Source organism: Cyprinodon variegatus, unplaced genomic scaffold (genome assembly GCF_000732505.1).
Source record: "Cyprinodon variegatus isolate N-32 unplaced genomic scaffold, C_variegatus-1.0 Scaffold952, whole genome shotgun sequence".
NCBI lineage: Eukaryota > Metazoa > Chordata > Actinopteri > Cyprinodontiformes > Cyprinodontidae > Cyprinodon > Cyprinodon variegatus.
In genome coordinates this window covers 235,291-258,149 of record NW_015151405.1, presented here as the reverse complement: position 1 = coordinate 258,149, position 22,859 = coordinate 235,291, and the positions used below count along the sequence as shown (strand labels likewise).

Here is a 22,859-nt window from a genome sequence, read left to right as displayed (position 1 = left end):
TTCCCAGCAGGGTTTTCAGACCATCTCACAGACCAGAGCTCCGATAAGGACTCTGGAAGTGGCTCACAGACCGACCTTAGAAAGATCCCCTCCCTCCCTGCTCCTTCTGACTTCCTGTCCAACTCGGGGCCCAGCAGTGGGCCGATGCCCAAGCTGATGACTCCTGATGCCTTCATGACACCAAGCACTTCGGTAATGATTTTTTTTCATTCTATGTTTTAACAAAATAAGTCTTCTAGGAGGTTATTAGTGTGTTTTTTTGACAGTATAAAATGTAAATGTTTAGGTACCTGCGTCTCCTGGTAGTAGTGCCAGCAGCCTGACTATTGTTACAGCCACCAGCAGTAACTCTGACTCAAACAGGTGAGCTTCTTGGCCCATATAATCTTTACTCACTACTGTTCTGTACGCTCATGTTTAGCACATTTAGACAATATCCAATCAGTTCTGATTTCTTCTTGCAGCATATTTACTTCTGACTTCTTGTCTCTGTTTCTCTGCAGAGCTATAGAGGATGTTACTCAGAGTCCCAGCAGAGGAGACAACAACAACAGCAACAGTAGTTTGGGGCTCTCTGTCTCCACCAGCAGCCCAAGAGCTGCTTCTGCAGTGCTGCTGCCTGGACTAGAGGGCCTGCAGGTATGACATGACGCAAACTTTTAGCTTCTTTCCCAAACTCAGTTCCTTATAGGAATTAAAAATAATTACCTATTCCTATAAGTAATTCTTATAGGATTATGTACTGCCTATAGATGAGGCAGTTTCTAAACGCCTCGTCTACAGTTCCTGGCAGAGATATTTTAACATAACACGTCCCCATCATGGGGATTCAGAGCTTGTCTCTATTATGTTTCAGCAGTGAGTTAAACTGAAGAGGGAAATGCATTAAGTTGACTGGAAAAATCTGTTTTCAGGTTTATTATTTTAATTTTAGGCTGCTCAGTGGTGCAGTGGGTAGCAATGCTTCCTTGCAGCAAGGAGGTTCTGGGTTTGATTCCCAGCCCGGGGTCTTTCTGCATGGAGTTTGCATGTTCTCCGTGAGCTTGCATGAATTCTCTCCCCTGGCTTCATCCCACAGGAGAAAGGGACCAGCAGCCCTCGCGAGTTTTCTTTTTTTAAAAGTTTTTTTTGTTTTATTTTTGTTCTGACTAGCGGCATACCTTATTCTGGGCCTATTCTTGCCTTATGGTGACTCATTATTTCCCTCCTAAGACCTAAAGTTGATCCCACCCAGTTGGCTCCAGGTCCTTTTTTTTTTTAATACCCTTTAGGATTTTAGCAATGTTCAGACCTCTTTTATGCAGGAACCAGATCCTGGATAGTTGGGAAAAGTTTGTGGTTGGACATTTTGATCCAGCTCTTTAAAACATAGCAGTGTTCTCTGACAGTTGGGGAAAGCTTTCTGCCGAGAAGGAGCAGCAACCCAACAGGTGGAACCTACCAAGGGGAAGTGCTCATTTTCTTCTCTAAAACAATCTTTGTAGCCTTCCCTGTCCAGGAGTCTTCTCCTCCATGCAGCATGATTTGGTACCTAAAGCCATGCTACACTGTGTCTAAAGCCCTCAGCATGAAGTTACTGATGTTTTATTTCAGCTGCTTCATACCCTGCAGCACTTTGTTGTATCTGAGGCTTTTAATGGCTGCAGCTCCTTCGATGAAGCCTCTTTAGCTGCCTCATGTACTCTGCCAAGGGCCCCATATGGAGCTTGGGTGTAGAGGTGAGCCCGCCTCTGAAGCAGCCATGAGTCGCATGTGGTTTATCAGGACGGTTTTTTAAAAGAGCCTGATGATTCCTTAACTAGAACGTTGATTTTTGAAGGTTTATCTGTGAGACTACATTCAGCATTCAGATAAACAGCTAAGCATTAACTTGTAATTCTTTCCTCTTCAAACTATTTTTGAAAGGTTTTGTCAGGCTGATCAGGGTAAAGACAAATTTCTTATGATTTTTGAAGTTTATTGAAAATATTTGCTTTATTTCAGGCTCTGGCTTCCCCCAGTGGCCCCCTGGCTCTCGAGTCCCCTCATGTCCCAGATTCTCCCCTGCTGCCTCCCTTAGCCTCCCCCACCAGGGCCCGCTCTCCAGACGTCATCTCTTCCGCTTCAACGGTGATGTCCCAGGACATGCCAGAGATCGCGACACAGACCCTGCAGCACCAGCGCGGTCACGGCTTAGAGGCCTTACCTCTTCCTGCTCTCCAGACGGACAGCATGGCTTCTGCTGCTTGTGCTCTGCACCTCCTGACATCTCCTCGTTCTGCTAACAACAACGGGTACGAGCAGCAATTCTTTAACGCCCTTAAGCCGTTCTCGCTTAATGTACTTTAATAAATGCAATCAATCTCTTTCCCATATCCTAGTTTGTTGCCCCTCGAACTCGGAGGCAGCGAAGTGTCGCCCATCGGGCCAATAGAGTCAGAGTCCAGAATGGGTAATAAACCGTCTCTTCTGGAGAACACGCTGTCGCAGGAGAACTCCGGGGGCAGCGGAGGGTCATTAGATGGCAGTGTTAGCCATACGGCTTGGCCGGCAGCCCCAGACATCACCAGGGAAACCAGAAACAGCCTCAGGGACAACGGGTTGGGAGACTGGTCAGTAACCGCACTTCAAGGCAGTTTATAGTTTTTTGCTTTTGATTTGTGTTGGTCTGTTGGAATCAGTTCATGCTAAAGGTTCGGCTGAACTGTGGATTCCAAGGTTTTCTTCTTTCTTTTCTAATGTTTATCAAGAATGGAAACAATTTCCAACCCATCACATGAGTTCAGTTAATAGAAAAATACTGTTGCTTAATCTTTTCATTAATTATAAACAAAACAATGATCTTCCTTTTGTAGTTAATAGTAGGGCTGGGCAATAAACCTGATTTTTACTGTTACGTCACTACCCATGATAACGGGTGACAATTTTTCCCATGTTGGTAAAGGAAATAAACTTAATTCTGCCATTTTTCCTGTGTGCACTAGTGGTTGGTATTTCCTTCCCCTTTAAGACACTGCAGTGTGTGTCTAATCATGTGATTCCATTGATTGAATCAGAATCATAAACAAAGACAATGGCGGATGAGCCCAATGAAAAAGCATCTAACACAGCTGTAAACAAAATTACATCAGTTAACCCTGTGGAGCCGAGCGAGAGCAGAAATGAGGCTGAGAGCGTGTTGTCAGAGAGCGCGGTGGACGGGTTGTGAGCATTGGTGTGCGAGTTTAAACTATTCCCGTTGTTCTCACTTCACACTCAGTTCGGTGGCACCAAAATTACGCTGTAGATGTTGAGCAACAGAACACAAAATGCAAAGTTTGTCTGAAAACTGTTGGGACTAACCAAAGTAAAACATCCAACCTTCACCTACAGCACAACCAGAGAGGTAACATTTTTCTCCTGTTCAATGAGACATTGTTGAATGTATAAACCTGAATGAGTACAAGACTTTAATATTTAATTGAAAGTGAGATATATATATATATATATATATATATATATATATATATATATATATATATTGTATAAATAAATTCTAAATAGATCAGGTGGATTTTCTGCACATGCCTTTATTTCTGATAGAGGAGCCGGAGCAATTATCGTACATTTATCGTTATCATGGTATAGCCGCCCATTTTATCGGGATATTGTTTTGAGGTAATATACCCAGTCCTAGTTGAGGGCATTTTTTATTTTTTTTTTTAATGGGCCAAGTCATCCATGTTGTATGTGGTGCCGTCCACAGTTTTTATTGCTGCAATGTTCCAACCTTTAATGTTCAAACTCTGTTTAAAAACTAAGGATAACACAGCTTGACGGACGGAAAATAAGATTTTTATTTCCATTTGATTCCCTCAATGCTTTTGGTTGAAAACTGACAGAAAGTCATTTGTTAGGTTCTTTGTCTGGCTCAGTCTTGGATTTTTTTTCTCTCTTGTGACTTTTAGAAATTCTTTATCAGCCTGAGAGAGCTTTCCTTTCTCCTCAGATTTTTTTTAATGATTCACTGACAGTAACGTGAGATGTTATAGTGCTAGGAGGGAACTCTATAAAAAAACTATTGATCAAGACATTTTTAATACGATTAGAAACCCTTTAGACCCTTTAGTTCTCCAATTTTATTTATTGAGAATCAGTTTATTAAAACAATGTTGCCAAAACTGAATCAATGTTTGTCAACCGGTTGTTTCATTGAATCTATCTCTTATAGTTCGAGAGAGGAGTCCAGTGAGCGCCGTTTGAGTTCTCCCTACCACCCTCGCTCCCACCACCTCACACAGAACGACAGTCAGGACGTTGGAGCCGATCAGAGGTAACATTCATCACTGAATTAACTCAGAAGAAATTGTTTTTAGTCACCTACCATCAGATGACTACAGAGCCCTTCACTCATTTTGTTGGCATTTAGCGATCCTGATGATGAGATTTCTAGTCTGGCTTCATCCTCTGGGAACTGCGGCTCTCGCTCCTCCCACAGGATACCAGTCAAAGACTGGAAGACCTCCCCAAGAAGCTCGCCCAAACTAAAGAGGAGAATGAAGAAAGATGACAGGTATGTTTTGAAATTCTAGCTATGCACCTTAAGCATTAAAACTGAAGTAGTTTATGTCTGATTATATCTTTGTTCAATGCCTACTTCCTTCTCTTTAAACTGTTGCAAGGAGCTGCAGTGAAAAACTAGATAAAAATTTTAAAGAATTCTGTTGTATTGGTTTTTATTTTCTGTGATATTTTTTTCTATATATTCACATTTTGAAGATATCAAGTTCATAAGATGTTGATGGAAAATGTTCTGCTTATCATTAAATCTTTGTTGTTGTTTCTCCCATTTTCAGTGAATCTTCTCAGCCCAGGCACATGGATGCTGGTCAGGTAACAACCGACAACCATAACTGCTTCTCTGCCCCAGTTTAATGAATGTAGCTACTATTTACAAAGCAAACCTCAACAGTGCTGAAACAGTAGATTATTAATGTCTCACTCTAATCGGGATGCTCTGTTTGCTGTGTTTATCTTTCAGATAGTATTAGTTTAAAAACACATTACCCTTAGAAATAATATAAAGCAGACATAAAGGTGGAGTTTTTACATACATTGGCTAAATGTTGAATTACATCGTTGACATCATAAACAGAAGTAAATATTTATATATCTCAGACCGTTTCAAATCTATAAAACAAACACTTAAATTTTATATCTTTTCTCATGCATTAAAGTAAACACTTTCATGCTTAACTACTCTATATGTTCTGTGAATTTATCATTTTTGAAAATCTAATCGATTTGGTGAAAAAGTTTAAGCTTTGACCTTAAAATGTTGCCAAACACTGTTGATCTAGATGTCATAACCTGCCCTGATCCATATTAAAGACACTTCAGTTTTCAGTAATGGTAGATAAAAAATGATGAAGAAATAAAACCTTCTTTTGAATGGGATGATCAGGTGGGATAGTATCAGATTATAACACAGCAGGTTCTTGTCTTAACTGATGGATTATAATTTTAATTATAAACAGTATAACGGGGTCTGTTTAAGATGAAGACAGGATGTTTGTAGAAAATGGAAGTTTAATGTTTGGTTTCAGAGGAGGCTTACACTTGGCCAGAGTGAGATAATCAACTAGTTATGGTGCTGATATTTTACTAATAGTCCACAGCACCTAGAGACATTGTGGGGGCGTGTTGGAGATATATCTGTTCACACGCTTTTAAGGTTTTATGTTTTTTACACTAGTATTCCCCTTATTTTTACATCCCTCATTTCTCTGGAAATTCAGTTTTATCCTAATTTTGATTTAAACTCTGCTGTTTTTTTGTAAGGTGCTCGCCTCTTGTGGATTTGTCAGTTTGAGTTGCCTTTTCTGTGTTTTACTCTATTTTTTGTCTTTTGTTTTCTGCCTACAGTTTAATGCAGAAGCTCAGGATGAGCTGTTGATGCTGCTGCGCACCCAGCAGAGAGACTTAACTGAACTGTGGTCACTGGTGGAGACCATGCCGGGTACAATTATTGCTCAGGTGGAGCGCGTCCTGATGAAGCACCAGGAGCAGGAACGTATCCTTCATTCAGTCACTTCTCATGACACATTCCCATTTCCTCCTCCTTCGCACATATAATATGCTGCCATAAGAAAATGATTCAGATCCAAAAGTGGACAACGGGTTTATGTGAATACTTAATACATCCACATGTTTCATCTGCTGTTAAGCCTTGACCCTTCTTGACCTCAGAGCGCAGATTGGATCGAGTTCTGGCAGAGAGTCAGAACCACCAGCAGCAGCTTCAGGAGCAGTTCACCCAGCAGCTGAGCAACACCCTCAGCTCAGCGCTAACAAACAGAATGGACAAAGTGCTTCGAGAGGAGCTGAAGAAAACTGTCCCACAGAGTAAGCAAACATACACAACAGATGACTCATCTTTTATTTATGTACAAACTCCAGGATTATTATTATATGCTTCTAATGTATAGAGAACTTCATCTCTAAAATATTTGATAGAAACCACAAACCTTCCAAACAAATGTCTTTCTTTACAGGTGAGGGTGATATTAAGTCACTTAATATTGTCTGCTGCAGTAGAAGAGAAAGATAAGATAAAAACAAAAAAAAAAGATTGTTTAGATCAGTTAGTTAATGTGTGATGATAACTGATCAAAATGCATTTGGTTATAGGAGCAGTTTGGAGTAAATGGCAAATCCAGCTCATTAATATAGAACCTTTCTTTTTAGTGGGGTGCAATGAAGAGGGGTTCATTCACAAGCTTCCTGGGACAGAACTGGAGAAACATTCAAGTTTCTTAGTTCTGTTTAGTTTAATTTTTTAACTGCTTTGTAAAGTTTGAAAAGTATCAATTTTAGTGGGTAAATAATAACAGAAGGGATTATGACTAATTTAATAATGGGATTCACCACTGGCCGCTTCCCTGCCTTTCCTTGCACATTTTCCCTAGGGATGCTATGTAAATCTGCCGTTGTCACCACCAACACCATGCTTGGTCCTGAATGCACCTTAAAACACATCCAAAAACTTGCTTCTATTTCAACCAGATGCTTTGAATAAAGATAAGAAACTTTGATCACTATGGGGTCACATCAGCTTTTCCAATTAACCAGCATCTGGTCAGAATTGCTTTTTGACTGTGATTCATTTCAAATATCCTCTAAAAACTAATAATATTACAGTAATAATGTTTATTTTGATAAGAAACAAGATTTTAGTTAAAATTTTCTGATTAATTGTAGTCCGCATAAGCATAGATTTATGTCAAGAATAAGATCTAGACAGTGGATTTAACGATGAAAGGATGCTAACAAGCTAACAGACCGTATCCAACTCACAATCTCTCCTCTCAAAGTCCTGTCAGCTTTGAACTGTAACAAAAAAAAAGTAAAAGTAAATTTATATATATATAAATGGTTACACTCTACTAAATTAGGTTTACATAAAAAGCCATTCTACGGAGAATGCATATTTCTTATTTCTGAAAAGAAAAGAGAAATGCTCCATCAGATTATTACTCCAAATATTTTTCTTTAAACTGAACCATTTAAAACTACTACTATCTAGCTACTATCTACATTAACCCACAATGTCTAAATTTTCTGGCTAAAATCTGGCTGATATGGCGGATGCAGTTAGCTGCAGCTTCAAGGGAGGCCACTCCTTCTTTCTGGCTCAAAGCAATTTGTTTACATGACTGCATCACAGCACTTCTGATAGGCTGAACGAAGTATGAGAACAGATTTTTACATTGTTTTAAAAAAGAGGGAGCTGCCCCATGTAGATTAGCTGCTAAAAGACCCACTTTCTCTCTAGGAAGTTGGCCTTTTTTTCCACAATTTCTCCACAATTTTTCCACAGCTTGGTTAAGGTAGCTGTTTGCTGGATGGGGTGGGGTATTCTTATGTAGATATTCTCCAACTGCTTGTTTTTCCAGGACACGGAGGGGCTACTGCTCAGGCAGCAGACCTCATGGGGTTGTGAAGTAAAATACAACTTTGTCCATAAAAATGATGAACAATAGCATTTAAACATAGTAAAAAGAGGTAGCCCATTTTCCCTCATTGTTTTAGGGTTTTTTTGTTTTTCTTTTTTTTTTTATTGATACTGGGAACTGAAGATCAATATTATGATGCATTTTGCATCATATAGCCCCCTTTAAAATTTGATCATCTTATTTTGCATTAAGCAAGAACATTTTTATCACAATAAATGTCAGGAAGTTAGTAAAAATGTGTAAATATCTGGTTTAATGTGAAGAAGTCCCGTCTGATTTGGGATGTCATCGAAGAAGCTGGAAGGTGTTGCTGAGGAGAACAATGCGTGTGTTTTCTAACTGTGGTGAATTAAAGCATTAGGTTTGGGTCAGATAATAAACTTCAAACAAGAAGAATCGGAAAGAAATTTGTTTGGACATTGTTGAGCTGCTTTTTAAGTTTTTGTTTTGTCACTTTGAATTGTTCAGAGTGGAAGTGCAGAGCAGGCCGTCCATCAATAAATGATTATGTTATATAATGCTTGAGATAATTCTGAGCAGAAGTAAAATATAGCTAAGACTGCTGAGGTGTGATGATGTCAGACTTAAAACACTGCCGTCTCTGGAGAGACGTTTCCCTGCCTCAGCTCCTCCAGCCCTTACATTCAGACAAGAAGGTTTTCTATTTGCTCTCTGCAGTACCGCTTGTCTAATTATAGAAATGTTCTTGCTAAATTGTCTCCCTATTTTTTTCATATTTATTAGCAATTTCTAAGAGTATGGAACCTGTGACGGGGCAGCTGAACAATACGATTGCAGCTAAACTGACTGCAGTGGAGGTTACCCTGAAAGACAATGTCATCAAGGTGGTCAAATCCAAGGTACGCGTCCAAAGTTTAGTCTTATTTTTTTTTCTGCTTTTCTTTCTCTTCTATTCTCTTCATTGTTCGACTCTAATGTGGGCTTACTTTATCAGAACACTACAGACGCCATCGGTCGAGCTGTGTCCGAGGCCATGCAGGGCCCCATCCAGGCTGCCTATAAAGACGCCTTCCAGAGCACCGTGCTGCCTGTCTTTGAAAGAGGCTTCCAGTCCATGTTTCAGCAAATCAATGAAAGCTTCAAGCTGGGAACACAAGAATGTAAGGCATCAGAGATTACCTTGAAAAAGTTAACTATTACTGCTATATGCAAGGTGCTTAATAAAGGCATAATTTTACCTGAAAATCCACACCAAGGTGTCAGTCGGGTTTGGCTCAAATGCTTAACAAAGTCTGAATATGAAAACAACTTTATTACCTAAATTACTTACTAAGCTGCATCCACCCATCCTGCCCCCCCCCTATGTTAGTCGTTAATCCATTTTTCCAACCGTTCATCGCTCCATTTGTCCTCCAAATCTTTGTTTTACACACTATAAATGTATTTAATGCACCTTTAAAATCTGCCATATAGTCACAGTAAGCTGATATTCAGTTCAACTTTTTTATAGATTGAAGCTTTGAGAGACACACACTCTGAATGTGCAGAGGAATCTGCAGAGAAGTGTCCACATGTGTGTAGAGCGTTTTCACAGTAAATGTTGAGATTCTGTCAGAATCAGGGGGTCCTTTCATTGTGTTGGAGAATATTAGGTTATCTTTCCTTTGTGATCTTTTTTCACTTCCAGCAGCTTTAAACTTTGTCTGGAAGTAGATCAACTCAGAAGGGAGCAGATGAGGTGAGGCTCCGTGATAGAATGAGATGTAGAACAGGCCACTTCCCAACCAAGCAGCCTCACAGACGCATTAATAACAAGTCGGCTTGTTCTATCTCTGAAGCTCTAAAGTTAAATACATAAACATGGAAAGCACACACAATGAGGCTGCTTCTCCTCCCATTTAAATAGCATCAGTAATCCGATTCAGGGCATTGTAATTACATATTGACTGAATCTGCAGCATTAGCATCTGCACTTCTTTAATTATATGATTGCAATTGTTTAACTTAAATATTACCAATATGCATATTGATCTCCATCTATGTGTTTAAAACAGCTGGGCGAAACCCCCTCCGTCCATATTCATGGTTAAGTTATCTCGATTTGATTCAGTATTGACTGCAGGCAGAAATTGTTCAGGGATTCTTCTGAAGTGGGCTTTAGTTAGTAGTCAGTATCTCAATAGGTTTGCAGAACTCAAGTGCGATCAGATCAGGCTAACGCTGCACAGCTCAGATATATATTTTTTCATTTCTTTCAACCAACTGATTAATGTTACTGCATAAAATTACATCTGCTAAGTGAGTTTTGGCAGATACCGTATTTTCGCGACTATAAGGCGCATATAAATGTCTTTTTTTCCCCCCTCAAAATGTGCACCACGCCCTATAGTGCGGTGCGCCCTATGTGTGTTACGGATGTTGTTGAGACCGCCATGACAACGTTAAAGGGGGAAGTGTGGGCATGGATTGTGTATAAAAGAACAGGTATGTGCTTTATGCAGAACATTGTTGTCTTAACAACCCCGAAAATGGCAAAGAGACACGCCTATGAAGCACAGTTTAAACTGAAGGCTATCAGCTACGCAGAGGAACATGGAAATCGAGCAGCCGCGAGAGAATTCAAGATAAATGAATCGATGGTTTGCAAGTGGAGGAAGATGGAAAACAAACTCCGACAGGTGAAGAAGATGCAGCTGAGTTTCCGCGGACATAAGGCGAGGTGGCCCAAGTTGGAGGAAAGACTCGAGCGGGGGAGTCGTTATTAAGGCAAATGAAAAGGGCTGGATGGATGAGGAGATGATGAAAGCGTGGCTGAGGGAGGTGTATCTAAGGAGACCAGGTGGTCTTTTCCACGCATCACCATTGCGGATGGATGTAGATGTTTGGGCTAACGTGTCTGCTGGCTCTGTTGTTCGAGCTTTCGCAAAAGCCGGCATCATTTCCAAGGAACCGCACGGCACGGAAAGTGACTCTGACAGCGAAGAAGGGGAAATTGGCATGTCTGATTTAGTGCAGCTGTTTAATTCAGAAACAGGATGATGACTTTGATGGGTTTGATTAAAACTTTGTAATAAATACATGAATAAAGCACAAACATACTCAGTTTTGCTCCCGCTCTATTTTTAAATACGCAGTAGAGGTATTTAAACGTAGTAGAGGACATGTACCTGTATATAAAACCCGCGCCCTATAATCCGGTGCGCCTTATGTGTGTGTTAAATACAGTAATGGCACACATAACTGAGACTGCGCCTTTTAGTACGGTGTGCCTTATGGTCGTAAAAATACGGTAAGTTAGGTAAATGTTTTCATTTAATCTCCGTAGCATATTTAGGAGATGACCAAGGGAATATATCTTTTTGCAGCATGGTGTTATTGTTGCCAAGTAAACTGGTGTTTAACCTGCTTTATATAGAAAAACAGAAGTTATTCATATAAATTAAAACTGGCAAATTTAAACTTCACAAAACCAAGAAGGTTTTGCAAACCGCCGACAACATAGCCTCTGGGAACATCCATGCACTGAAACCACTCCACCACATTAAGGTGTAAAGTCTGGAAGCTTTTTTGTAGTCATGTCTGGATGTGTGATTGGCATCAGAAAATGGTCTGATATTACGCAAAAATGAATATTGGAATAGATCAACCTTCCCATTAAAAATTAGAAAGCTCATGGAAACACTATTTCTAACCGCTTTTGTTTAAAGTCACGTTTTGGTTCCCATACAGGTTTTTGTTAAGTATTGTACTCTGTTTGAGAAGTGTCACTCATCAACCCTTTTCTTTTCCACGCCACAAAAAAAGTCATTATAGTATGTATGATTCATGCTGTAATCGTATTGGGTCAACATCACTATCAGTCATTGCTCAAGACTGCAATATTGTGATCATATCATAAATTAAAAAGTTGTATCGGGACATCCCTAGTATTTTATTTTTGTTTTTTGTTTGTTTTTTAAACTGCATTTGAATATAATTTCTCCAAACTTATGACATGATGACAGCAAAAATTAGATGACTTCTGATATTTCCTCTTCACTGTTTCAGTCACAAAGAATTTAAGGTAAAAAATGTGCAGGCGTGTTATTTACCCATTTAAAGTGTTCTTGTGTAATTGCTTTGCTGCAGACACCTGAACAGTTGGAAATGTTGCCAATAAACCTAATTAGCAGTAGGAGGTAATAACCTTAGAGAAACCTCTATAAAGGCTAACAGAACAGATGCGTTTTAGTGCCTGATTCTCCTCAGGATCCAGGAAGCTTGGAGCATCTGAAGACAGCTAATCCAGTTTAAACTGACATAAACAACAAATCGAGAATTATTTATATGGCAAATAGTCCTCGGGTTAAAAGTTGCCAGGTTTGAGTGTGATGAGTTTTGTCTTTCTTGTTCCCAGACATCCAGCAGCTGGAGACTCACTTGAAAAGCAGAAAGCAAAGGGAGCAGGACTCACGGGACCCTGTGATCGGCCAGCTTCAGCAGATGATCGACACCTTCCAGAACTCCACCGATCAGCTGGCCGGCAACATATCGGCCGCCGTCCGGACCGAGGTCCAGCACCAGATGCAAATGGTGGTGGGAAAGTAAGTATCTGAGGCGACCCTAATCGATAGATCCCTCAAGGAGGGAACCGCTGCTCTACAAAAAAAGCAAAAAACTACAGCTCCTGCTTTAAAAAAAAAAAAAAACATTGCTTTAGTTGACTGAAACCACTGACTAAAAAAGAATCGACTGGCTGTTTGTTTTGCATATCATGTATGTAAATCAGCAACTCCAGCTGTGCGGCAGAATTTGCTGTAATGGATTGGAGAGTAAAAACAAGCAAAGCTTAATCCTGAGGCTAATGTAAAAGGATAATTCGATTAGGTCTCTTGTTCCCCATGCAATTAATTCCTTATCCTAAGGAGTTTATAGATTTAGGGTTGGAGCAGAGAAGAAGTGGACCGTTAGCTGATGCTCTAACATCTTAGAAAGGAAATGACAACCTCAGTCTGCAAGAGACTGTTTAGCAAATAAGCCCAACTAAATCTTATATTTTACTATAAGTTCTGGAAAGATTTGATCTGAAGGATAACTTTGGTCCCCTTCTCCAGCCTGCAGGATACTATTCTCAGCCAAGTGCAGCGAATCGTCAAAGGGGAGGTGAACCTGGCCATGAAGGAGCAGCAGGCAGTCGTCACCTCTAGCATCATGCAGGCGATGAGGTCAGCAGCGGGAACGCCTGTCCCCACTGCGCACCTGGACTACCAGACGCAGCAGGCAAACATCCTGCAGTTCCTCCAGCAGGGCCAGCTCAATCAGGCCTTTCAGCAGGTAACCCAGCAGAGCGCCCACTCCACTTTCCTTCTCTGTATCACTGACTGCAGTCACACTCAGATAGACCAGGACACTGTTACGCCTTTGGGGCTAACGGCTCAGAAAACCTTTAAAGTGCGGTTTACTTACACACTCAGGAGGGACAAAAGTACAGCTGCAGGTATTCATTATGCTTCCCCCATGTTGCTTTGTTTCTGAAACTTCTCTTTGCTGTAAACAAACTCACCGTTTTTACCTCCTGCTACTCCTCTGAAATCTTTTTATAGCTCATGTGGTTTTTTTAAATTCCTGAATTTTCCCATCAGGTTTTAAAACCAGCAGGAAAAGATCCTGTATAAATGATTCATGTCATAACTCAGTCTTCTCTTGGTGTTAGAATTGGTAAAAAAAGAAGAAAATAAACTGGTTTAGTACAACTCAGCATAAGGTCACATTTTTATGTCCAATAAAATATGTTTTCCAGTTAATTTCTTCCTAAATGAAATTTTATTTCCCTTTATTCTCATTTAGTCTCAAAACGTGTTTAGAAACAAATTTGAGTTTGGTAGACATATTTAAACTTGATTCCTTATTCTATTAGATGATTGAAAAATACACTTTTGTTAAATAAGTTTAGTCTCCTTTTTTTATTTTAATCTTTTTGATATTAAAAATGTTGTTTTTATTAAGGTAACACAGGTTAAAGGTGCAGGGGCCAGGGTACACGTGTCGCCATAGTAGATATATATCCAAGGGGGATTGTGTTTATGCATCAGTATGCATATTTTATTTATGCATCAGTAAGAGTTTTCACCCTTTAAAGGACTTTCCTTGAGCATTTTTAAAGGATCCAGTCAGGATTAGAGAAAAACGAGGATGCATACGTACCAGTTGAGCAGTATTTTCTTTAATTTCTGTTGGATTCCAAATGGGGCTGGGCGATTAATTGCTTTTATCAAATCATTCTAAAGATTACATTTTTTTTTGAAAATCAGAACTTATATAGATTTTTTCAATACACTATATATTCTTTTATGCTCAGAGTTACATCAATCCAATTTTAGCTCTTAGGCGTCTCATAACTGTTCAACTAGCTCACCGTGTGATACCATTTAGCGTGTTATATTTTAACTATTTGTTGTGAATCCTGATTATTTTACAAGCATGTTTCATTGCTAGAAATTTGATGCTTTTTTAATTACTTTATCCTTCTAGAGGGGATGAATGAAATCAAAGCTAGTTTTTAAAAAGAAAAAATGTATTTTGGCATTTTTATAATCAACTTAGGACCAAGAAATTATTACATTTTAAATCGCATCTCCCAGCCATAGTTCAAAACTATTAAACTATAAATATTTTTATCAAAAATCATTTTTTTGTAAGAAGCTTGATATCGGTGAAAATAAAATGGGCACAAAGGAAACTCTTAAGTTTGTACTGGGCTGGATGAACCCTGATGAGTACGTCTCTAATGCTGCGTTCACACTGAACGCAGCAGGAGCCGCAGAAGCAGCCAGCTGACATGCAAAGTCAATGGTTGACGCGCATCAAGGCGCAGCAACAGGTCCCGCGGCGCGTTTTGAGCAGCAGGAGCAGCGCATCGGGAGCGTTCAAGCATCTGACGCGCGTGACATGCCCCAAACGCGCTGCTGCTCGAGATGGAAAAATTTACCTTTTGCTGCTTGACGCGCCGCATCAACCAATCAGAGAAGCTGATCTGGGAGCTGGCTGGGAGAGAGACACATCGCTGATGACACAGAGCGCTGTGATCACTCCTCTGAAACAGTTTATTAACGCTAAAATTGATTTAAAAATGCTGGAACCTGCCAGCAAAACACGTTCGCCTTTATTATCCTGGTGCCTGCAGTTTGGATTACGTACATGAAAACCGCTTCCAGCCTCCGCAGCAAACCGCGAGGAGGTGACCGGTCCAGAGGCTGCTGTTGAATGGGATTCCTACTGACAGTGCACCGCCGGTATGTGGGGGTCTGAGCGGCTACAACAGAAATAATATTGGAAGGCAGGATGATAATCTGGATGAACTGACTGCACTGATTAAGTTTTCAGGCGGATTTTCCCACTTAAAAAAAACATATTAAAACTACTTTATTCCCACTGATCAAAGCAAATATAGCTGCAAGGCAAAGAAAGGATAGAGTAACTCCGCCCAACGCGCATCAGATCCACTTTTCCACCGCGCAGCCAGAGCATCAAAGCTGCTTCAGCCGCACGTCAGAACTAAACTGGTACAAGCATCAAAACTGAAGCAGTAGATGCGATTTTGCTGCTCCTGCTGCGTTCGGTGTGAATGTAGCATGAAGCATGATGAAGATTCATGAATTGAGAATAATCGGTATTTAGTTTGGGGCAACTGATCCTTTTAATTTAATGTAATTAGTGCAAATGTAGAACATAGACCCCAAAAAGTTAATGTCATTTTGGACTAAAGTTTGTCAGAACCTTGATAACTTTGATATTACACCTATTTATACAAAAAACATTAACTCAAGACATTACCCATTCTTATCTAGTTATAAAGAAATCAAACAGCAGTTAAGCCACATCTTAATTACCTTACCTAGCTCTCAGCTGAAGCCTAAATATTTACTATATTTCAGTCACTACAACAATGCCAACAAGTACAAAGTTCCCCCAGGAAGCATCCAGTCCTCAGGTTCACATCATCAGGTCTGTGTGTGACAGTAGAGCAGGAGGAAGAAGCCAAAAGATGGCTCTGGCAGGTGGAAGAATCCCATCCCCATTTGAAGTTAATGGTTTCCATTTAATCATGAGGAAGTAATCTGACAGAATAAATAAAGGAATCATAATAAAGCCCCCTGTTTACCTCTGCCTCCTCCTGCAGGCTCTGTCAGCGACTGATCTGAATCTGGTTCTGTACGTGTGTGAGACCATCGACTCACAGCAGGTGTTTGGGCAGACGCCCTGCCCTCTGAGCCAGCCTGTGCTGCTCTCACTCATCCAGCAGCTTTCCTCCAACCTCACCACCCGCTCTGAGCTCAAAATCAGGTAAGAAAATAAAACAAACATGTTTTATATCACAATCCTTTTCAGGAACTCTTATTTATGAATGACTTAACATTTTTCTACATAATAAAAATTTACTTTGCTCACCTGTCAAAGCCTGCATGAATGAAAGTTTTTCATTTAACTTCTGTGCTGCGAGTCATCACAGCCCCACAGATTATACAGATGTCTAAGCCCTGCACTTCCATCAGCATCCAGTTATGCTTCTCACTTTTATAATGTTCTACCAGACAGAAACGTGATCATTCATTTAAAGGTTTATATGCGAAACAGAGCTTTAATGTCATTCTGTTGTTAGAAATGCTGGAAATGTGAGCCATGATCCCAAACCATGGAACAGAGAACATTCTTGACTCAACCTGCCTTTAAAAGTTTTTTTAAAAATCAAGTTTATATCCCAACTGTAATTATTATTATGATTAAAATAAACTATTGGTCATATTTTCTCCAGCAACTCATGTTCTATTGGGAAAGTAGGCACGCACATGCTGACAGCAGTGTTGGGAATGGTACTTTAGTTAAGTAACTCGTTATAGTTACTTCTCCATGTAACTGAGTTAGTAACTCAATTACTGCTCAATGAAAGTAACTCTTAACAGGCCAAAGTAACTATGCAGTTACTTTTTATGTTTTAAAATGTGGAAGAACCTTCGTTATCTGAATTTTAAGACAACTAAAGGTTGAATTATTGATATTTAATTATTTTTTTTTTTTTTACGACAGCCCTCAATTGGCTATAAAATAAGTTTATATTTTCAATCAATGAAACTAAAATAAAAAATACACTTTGCAATAGCATTAAACAGTTAGTTACAATGGTAGTTGCTTGCGGATGTTTTTACTGTAACGCGTTAGTCCCCCACTTGTTGGCAGAGATGCACTGTTCAACAGAAGTGTGATTTCGTCTTGTGATTCCCCTTCTTTTTTCAATTGATGTTAATAAAAAACAAAAAAAACATTTACACAAAAATGTAGATGTGAAGGGCATCAGCAGGCCTGCTGTGTAGCGCTTCCTTTGGCCTTTTCTCAATTCACAAGAATGCCAATATGGACTAGTGTTCTCGCCAAGTATGTTCTTGAGAAGAACCCAGGAAAGTGTGGACTCGGGGAGAACGGCAGCACGCAGCATAAATATGGGTCAGTTGGAACCGAAGCACATTCGTAATGTCACCACATGCTCGGCTCGTCTGAAGCTGCTTTTCACCTCCTGTTATTAATAGTCTCTTACATTCTTACTTTTTTAGTGGGGGAATAATAATTAACACAGTCAAATAAACACATAAAATTAACATTTTGCCAAATAAAAAAAAAAAACTGTCCATCAGAGCCAGCAGTGCTTCACACACGGCTATACCGAGTGCGCTGCTGCAGACGGGCTGCGGTTAGCCTCAGAGGTCCGCTGGTTGCCACGGTCCTCTCAGCATCAGAACTTTATTTTAATTATACACTAAATTAGTAATTGGGAAATATAGACGCCTAAAGGTATAATGTTCTCGCCTCAAAATATCTTAAAACGTACTTTTATAGAACAACAGCAACAGAAAAGAGAACTTTTAACTTAATACTCTGAGCTCTGTGAGCGCTCCCCTTCGAAGCTGCTGCTGCCGCAGTGCATGCTGGGACAGCTGTCAATCTCAAGATCAGACAAGTCTGCTCTGATGCATGCTGGGTAAAGAGGGAGGGGCGAGATAAACATGGGGGGACTGTGCACAAACAGCCACTGGCTAGTTATGTTGGGTGGATGTCCTAGTTGCTCACAGCGCCCTCTAGGGCAGCGGAGCACCACACTTTGAAAAGCCTTCTTCCATAAAATAATTTCTGAACACATTTTTTGATTAATCTGCATCTGGAATATTTTTCTTTTACTCCAGAGTAATTCTGCATAGCATGAAAAAAAATGAAAAGATTTTCACTCTGATTTCTAAAATGAACTCTGCTTAAAAATATTTGCAGGAGGTTTTTAAAGAAGTTCATTAGTTTTCATCAGTAACCTTTAGGCTGTAACAGCAGAAACATCTTAATCATTAAGTTTTGAAGAGCATCCCGCACCTTTTCTCCTCCTCACACCGGTGCTTGTGCTGCACTCCATCAGCAATAAAGCCAGCCTTTGACTCAATTATTTCCCCACATCTAATCTCCACTGTATGACTATTATTCATAGTCTCCTGTGGGGTGAAACGGTGCTAAAGTGCTGACCGGATCACGCTGCTCCGTCTGCTGCACGGCTGTCTGGGGAGCTCACACAGTCCCACAGATAGCATCGGTTTTAGATGCTCTCTGCTGCTCTGTTCTGGCTTTGTCCTTGTTCTTGTCTGTTTTATTGGGTTTATAAAAATCTTTCTGTTGGTGGACTTTTTCCTTTCTTTCTTTGCATCCTGTCTGAACCTCCATATGTCCTCCCTCTGGCTCTGATTTGCTGTACAGCAGAACTTGATGCTGAGGTGCTTCAAAGCGGAGGCCGCTGATTTGGCTCTCTGGTTTTGCTATGATGAAGACAGCAGGGTGTGGCTCAGCTGAAGCTTTTTTGGGTTATGCATAATTTATTAGAAGGAAAACTAAATGACACTTTTTAACGTAACTATTCTATAATTTAGTGGCAGATTTGATTTTTAATTATGCTGGAAAGCTTCCCTTGCACAGAGATAGAAATCATGCAATAAAGTGCCCAGCCTGTGATAGTAAATCATAATCACAGGGCCGTCTGCAGATAAAGGTGCCTTCTGATTGGAAAGATCTTATAAAACTTGTGAGGGGGATTCTTTGGACGCCTGAGAGTGTCGTTATCCACAGAATCCACGTGATCTTTGTGGGGGTCATTATCTAGCTGCGAGGGAACACGCCATCATAAAAATGGATAAGCGAATAATATGAAGCGGGGGAGCAGGAACAGCCGTTAAACTGCTTCACTGTGTGTTTTAAAGGTTTGGATGGAACGTGGCTACAAGTTGATGAGTTATTAACTCGCAGAAGGACAGTTCAGTGTCTGCAGAGGTCTGTGCAGCGACATTAAAAGTCTCTTTAAAAGCGTGTGTCCGCTCTGCTGTGGGGGATTTAATAGACGTGTGATTTTTGGCCTGGCAGGAAACCAGCAGGCAAACTGGGAAGGTTTGATTTACACTGGACTTTTCCTCCAGATGTCTGACCCAAACCATTAATTAGAGAGTTAAATGTTGAGCAGCTGACAGTTAAAGGACAAGAAGAGTATAAAATGGATCAGAAAGAACTGGATCGACTGGGTTTTGCTCTGAGTTGATCTCCGATGTGGGAAGAACGGAAGAGATTGTTTCCATCGCTTGCATTTAAAAGAAATTAAACAAGATGTGAGAAGTTTACAAAATATTATGTAGTACCTTCTTCTGTCTGAAGATGCTCCTCTCTTCTTATTTTTTTCCCTGCCAAGCAGACAGACTTACCTTAAATTGGTGCAACATCAAATAATGCGATCGTAACTTGCCTCTACTTGCACAAGGTTTTCATTCCTGATTTACAAAAAGAGAGAAGAGGTGGATATAAAACCCCAAACACAGTTCATTTGGTTCTTATCACTTTGTTTGGACAGTCATCACCAACCAAGACATAGAAATTTATTTGATGGTTTAGATTTCAGTCTTTTAGCCTTAGAATTGACTTTTTGGTGCAAAGCTGTTGGCTTACAGCTGCTAGGTTGTTCTATTTTCGGTGGGTTTCATTTCTAAAGAGCTTTAGAAATCCTCCAGAACCCTTGATCCAACTTCACAGAAATGAAAATATAAAATGAGAAACTCTCTAGACCTCTGCACAGACTTATAAAATGTAATCCAACACAAGAGATTTACCTTAGTCACCCAGAGGCTCTGTGTTGATTTTTTTTGTTTGACTTTGTTTTCACATGTTTTTACTTTTGATATTGATCAATAGATAAAGTATATTTTATATATTCTGGTCCAAAATCAAGACAAATTAAAATTCTGAAGCTCATTTAAAACATGAGACCAAAAAACTGCACAGTTGAAAATCATCTGGAGGCTAATTGGGTGAAATAAATGTAAACCTGACCTTTAATATTCTATGTCACACTTTGATTTTAAAGTTACCCACCAAAACTTTGGGTTCAGATCGACCAACAAACTGCAGATTCATTTAGAACATTTTAAGGAATCTAGAAAATGTTGGTTGAACTGAACTTGTGGTCCCTAACCTTATTATGCTAAGATCTGAAGTTGGTATTTCTTGGATAAGATTTATTCCTCCAACAGATTTTAAGCAAGAAATATCACTTTTAGAATCTGCAGAAGTAAGCATCCTAAAACAGAGCTATTTTATTTTAAGCAGGATGGGGAAAAAAGCAGTAAAATTGCCCTTTTTTCTTTACTTCAGATGCTCCAACCTTGTTTTATTTAAAAGTATATAGAAATCTACTGATAATAGGAAACAATGGTTGTTTAAGCAGCAGAAGATTCATATAATCTGATGTCCAGAATATTGAAGGAAAAACTGTAAAGATTGTGAAAACCATGTTTCTCACTAAAGTTTGCTTCATTCTGTTCCCCTTCAGCTACCTGGAAGACGCAGTGATGAACTTGGACCACAGAGACCCTCTGACCAAAGACCACATGTCCTCTGTGCTGTCCCAGGTCCGACCAAAGCTCATGGCCTTCCTGCAGCAGGACCCTCACGGCCCGCTCAGCAAGAGGGCGCGGCGCCTGCTGATGATGCTGCAGGGACTCGTCAACCACTAGTCCTGGAGCAGGAGTCTCTTTGACCCCTCCCCCCTCTCATCATCTCTCATTTTGGTTTTGGTTTTTAAAGGCAGAAGCTTCAGGAAACGCATTGTTCTGCTTCTGAGACAGAACCCCATCTCTGTCTCCTCAGTGCCGCATCACTTCCTGGTCTTTAGGTTACTGTAATTTCATTTTTTTTCCTTTATGTGGGAGGATAATGATGACAGAAGGATTGTCTAACCTCACTGTTGACCTTCTGGTCTTCTCTGACACTTGGAGCCGTCTGCTGACCCGAGGAATTCGTTGGAACCGTCACCTTCAACCAGGGATGCAGACAGAGCGTTGCCAAACGCGCAGCCTGAAGAAAAGACGTCTGGCCTGAAAATGTAGCCTTAATAGCAAACAGCTGGCCTTTTTTTGTGTGTTTTTTTTCTGACGGGGAATTCATCGGCTCATTCTGCTTTCAGTTCAAGCCGATCAGGGCAACCAGAAGTATGTGCGATCCCAGCGGCATTTTGTGTCTCCTCTTGGTTATTTCTTAATGGGCTGGAGGTGACATTCATGCCCCGCCGAGTCTTTGACAAGAGAATCTGATGATATTCATTAAGATAATTTCATTTTTTCAGGATTTGTTCCATATAAAGGCTTGGAGGGGGAGCAGAATAGGTCCCAGGTGATAAATGAATGCAGAGGTATCAGTTTTGATGTGATAAAGCATTTTTTGTTTAAAATCAGACATTTTGAGAGTTGAGCAACACAAAAGTTTGCCGTCCAAAACTTGTTTTGTTCGATATGTTAGCCTCTTTTTATAAAGAGCATTTAGTATTTGTAAGCCATGTATACTTGCTTTAGCTCAATATAAAAAATAAAAAAAAAATACTGATGTTATTTTATCAGGATGTTTGTGACCTGAATGTGCAGTTACTCCTCTTTAGGCTCTAGGAGGCAGCACTCTCTCGGATTCTGTTTTTCCATGTTTAGGATTTTAAAAAGTCGCTTCTTCTTTACTAAACCAAGATTTTTCCCGCGGTTAGGTTGCGAACGCCTACTTTGTTGAAATGTTGGCGCTCATTCACTCGACCATTAAACTTACAGGGTAGATTTACGTTGTTGCTGATTGTTAAACAAAATAATCTCTGGTTGTTAAGAATCTGTTAGACTCGTCTATAAAGTGCCTTACTTTATTTTATCAGTTCCTGACATGTAAGGTTAAGCGGTCACAGCAGCTGTGTTTTGGTTTCAGACTACGGACCCACACAGGAGAATCTGTATGTTTGGTTGGGATCCAGATGGGAGCGCTCATTTCAGGCCTGGAGGAAGATAGAAGCTGTTTATTTTCTTGACTACTAGCTGCTGTACAGATGCTAAGGTTTCCTCCTCTCTCTTCATTGTTTGTTTCGTTTGACCCACATGGTTCTGTTTGTGCTGTTTATAGTTTGTTTTACCCCTTAAACATTTTGGAATAAAGGAAAAAAAAAAAAAATTATTTACTTTGTATCTTTTTTTTTTTGTATCAGGTTTCTTTTTATCTGCTGGATCTGATTGAACTTTTAACTTTTGTATGTATTGAGTATTTAAAACTTTAAAAAGCATTTCTAGTTTATTCCCACTAATTTATAACACATTTAAAGCCTTTTTGATTTTGCCTACAATCTTATTTTGACACAATTCCAAAGTACTGATCCTAAATGGAAATGAAATGTAACTGGTAGGTTTTGTTTTATTACCAGCTGAAGGCAGGACAGATCTGCAGCAGTTTATTGCAGCATCGCTCCAGATGCCTCTGACTAAAGACACTGTTGTTTTTCGACTGTCTGACGAAGAGGATCAACGTTCTTCACTTTAATGAAGAATTCTTCTTTGTGAGATAATCTCCAGAGGTTCT

General features: G+C 39.9%; 1 protein-coding gene across 2 annotated transcripts in view; it reads left to right on the top strand.

Moving 5' to 3' along the window:
• edc4 (enhancer of mRNA decapping 4) overlaps positions 1–21,276 on the top strand; it is a 32,827-nt gene extending 11,551 nt beyond the window's left edge. The window contains exons 15-30 of one of the 2 annotated variants that reach the window (XM_015398693.1): positions 11–192; positions 287–363; positions 504–639; positions 1,984–2,273; positions 2,361–2,591; positions 4,190–4,291; positions 4,388–4,531; positions 4,815–4,851; positions 5,884–6,031; positions 6,208–6,363; positions 8,718–8,833; positions 8,929–9,094; positions 12,331–12,517; positions 13,028–13,247; positions 16,093–16,256; positions 20,809–21,276. In XM_015398693.1, the coding sequence (XP_015254179.1) occupies positions 11–192; positions 287–363; positions 504–639; positions 1,984–2,273; positions 2,361–2,591; positions 4,190–4,291; positions 4,388–4,531; positions 4,815–4,851; positions 5,884–6,031; positions 6,208–6,363; positions 8,718–8,833; positions 8,929–9,094; positions 12,331–12,517; positions 13,028–13,247; positions 16,093–16,256; positions 20,809–20,992 (2,540 nt within the window). In that variant the 3' untranslated portion in view covers positions 20,993–21,276. Of the gene's footprint in view, positions 1–7; positions 193–286; positions 364–503; positions 640–1,983; positions 2,274–2,360; positions 2,592–4,189; positions 4,292–4,387; positions 4,532–4,814; positions 4,852–5,883; positions 6,032–6,207; positions 6,364–8,717; positions 8,834–8,928; positions 9,095–12,330; positions 12,518–13,027; positions 13,248–16,092; positions 16,257–20,808 lie in introns of both variants that reach the window. The other variant, XM_015398692.1, reaches the window with a different exon arrangement.
• The last annotated feature ends 1,583 nt before the right edge of the window (positions 21,277–22,859 follow it).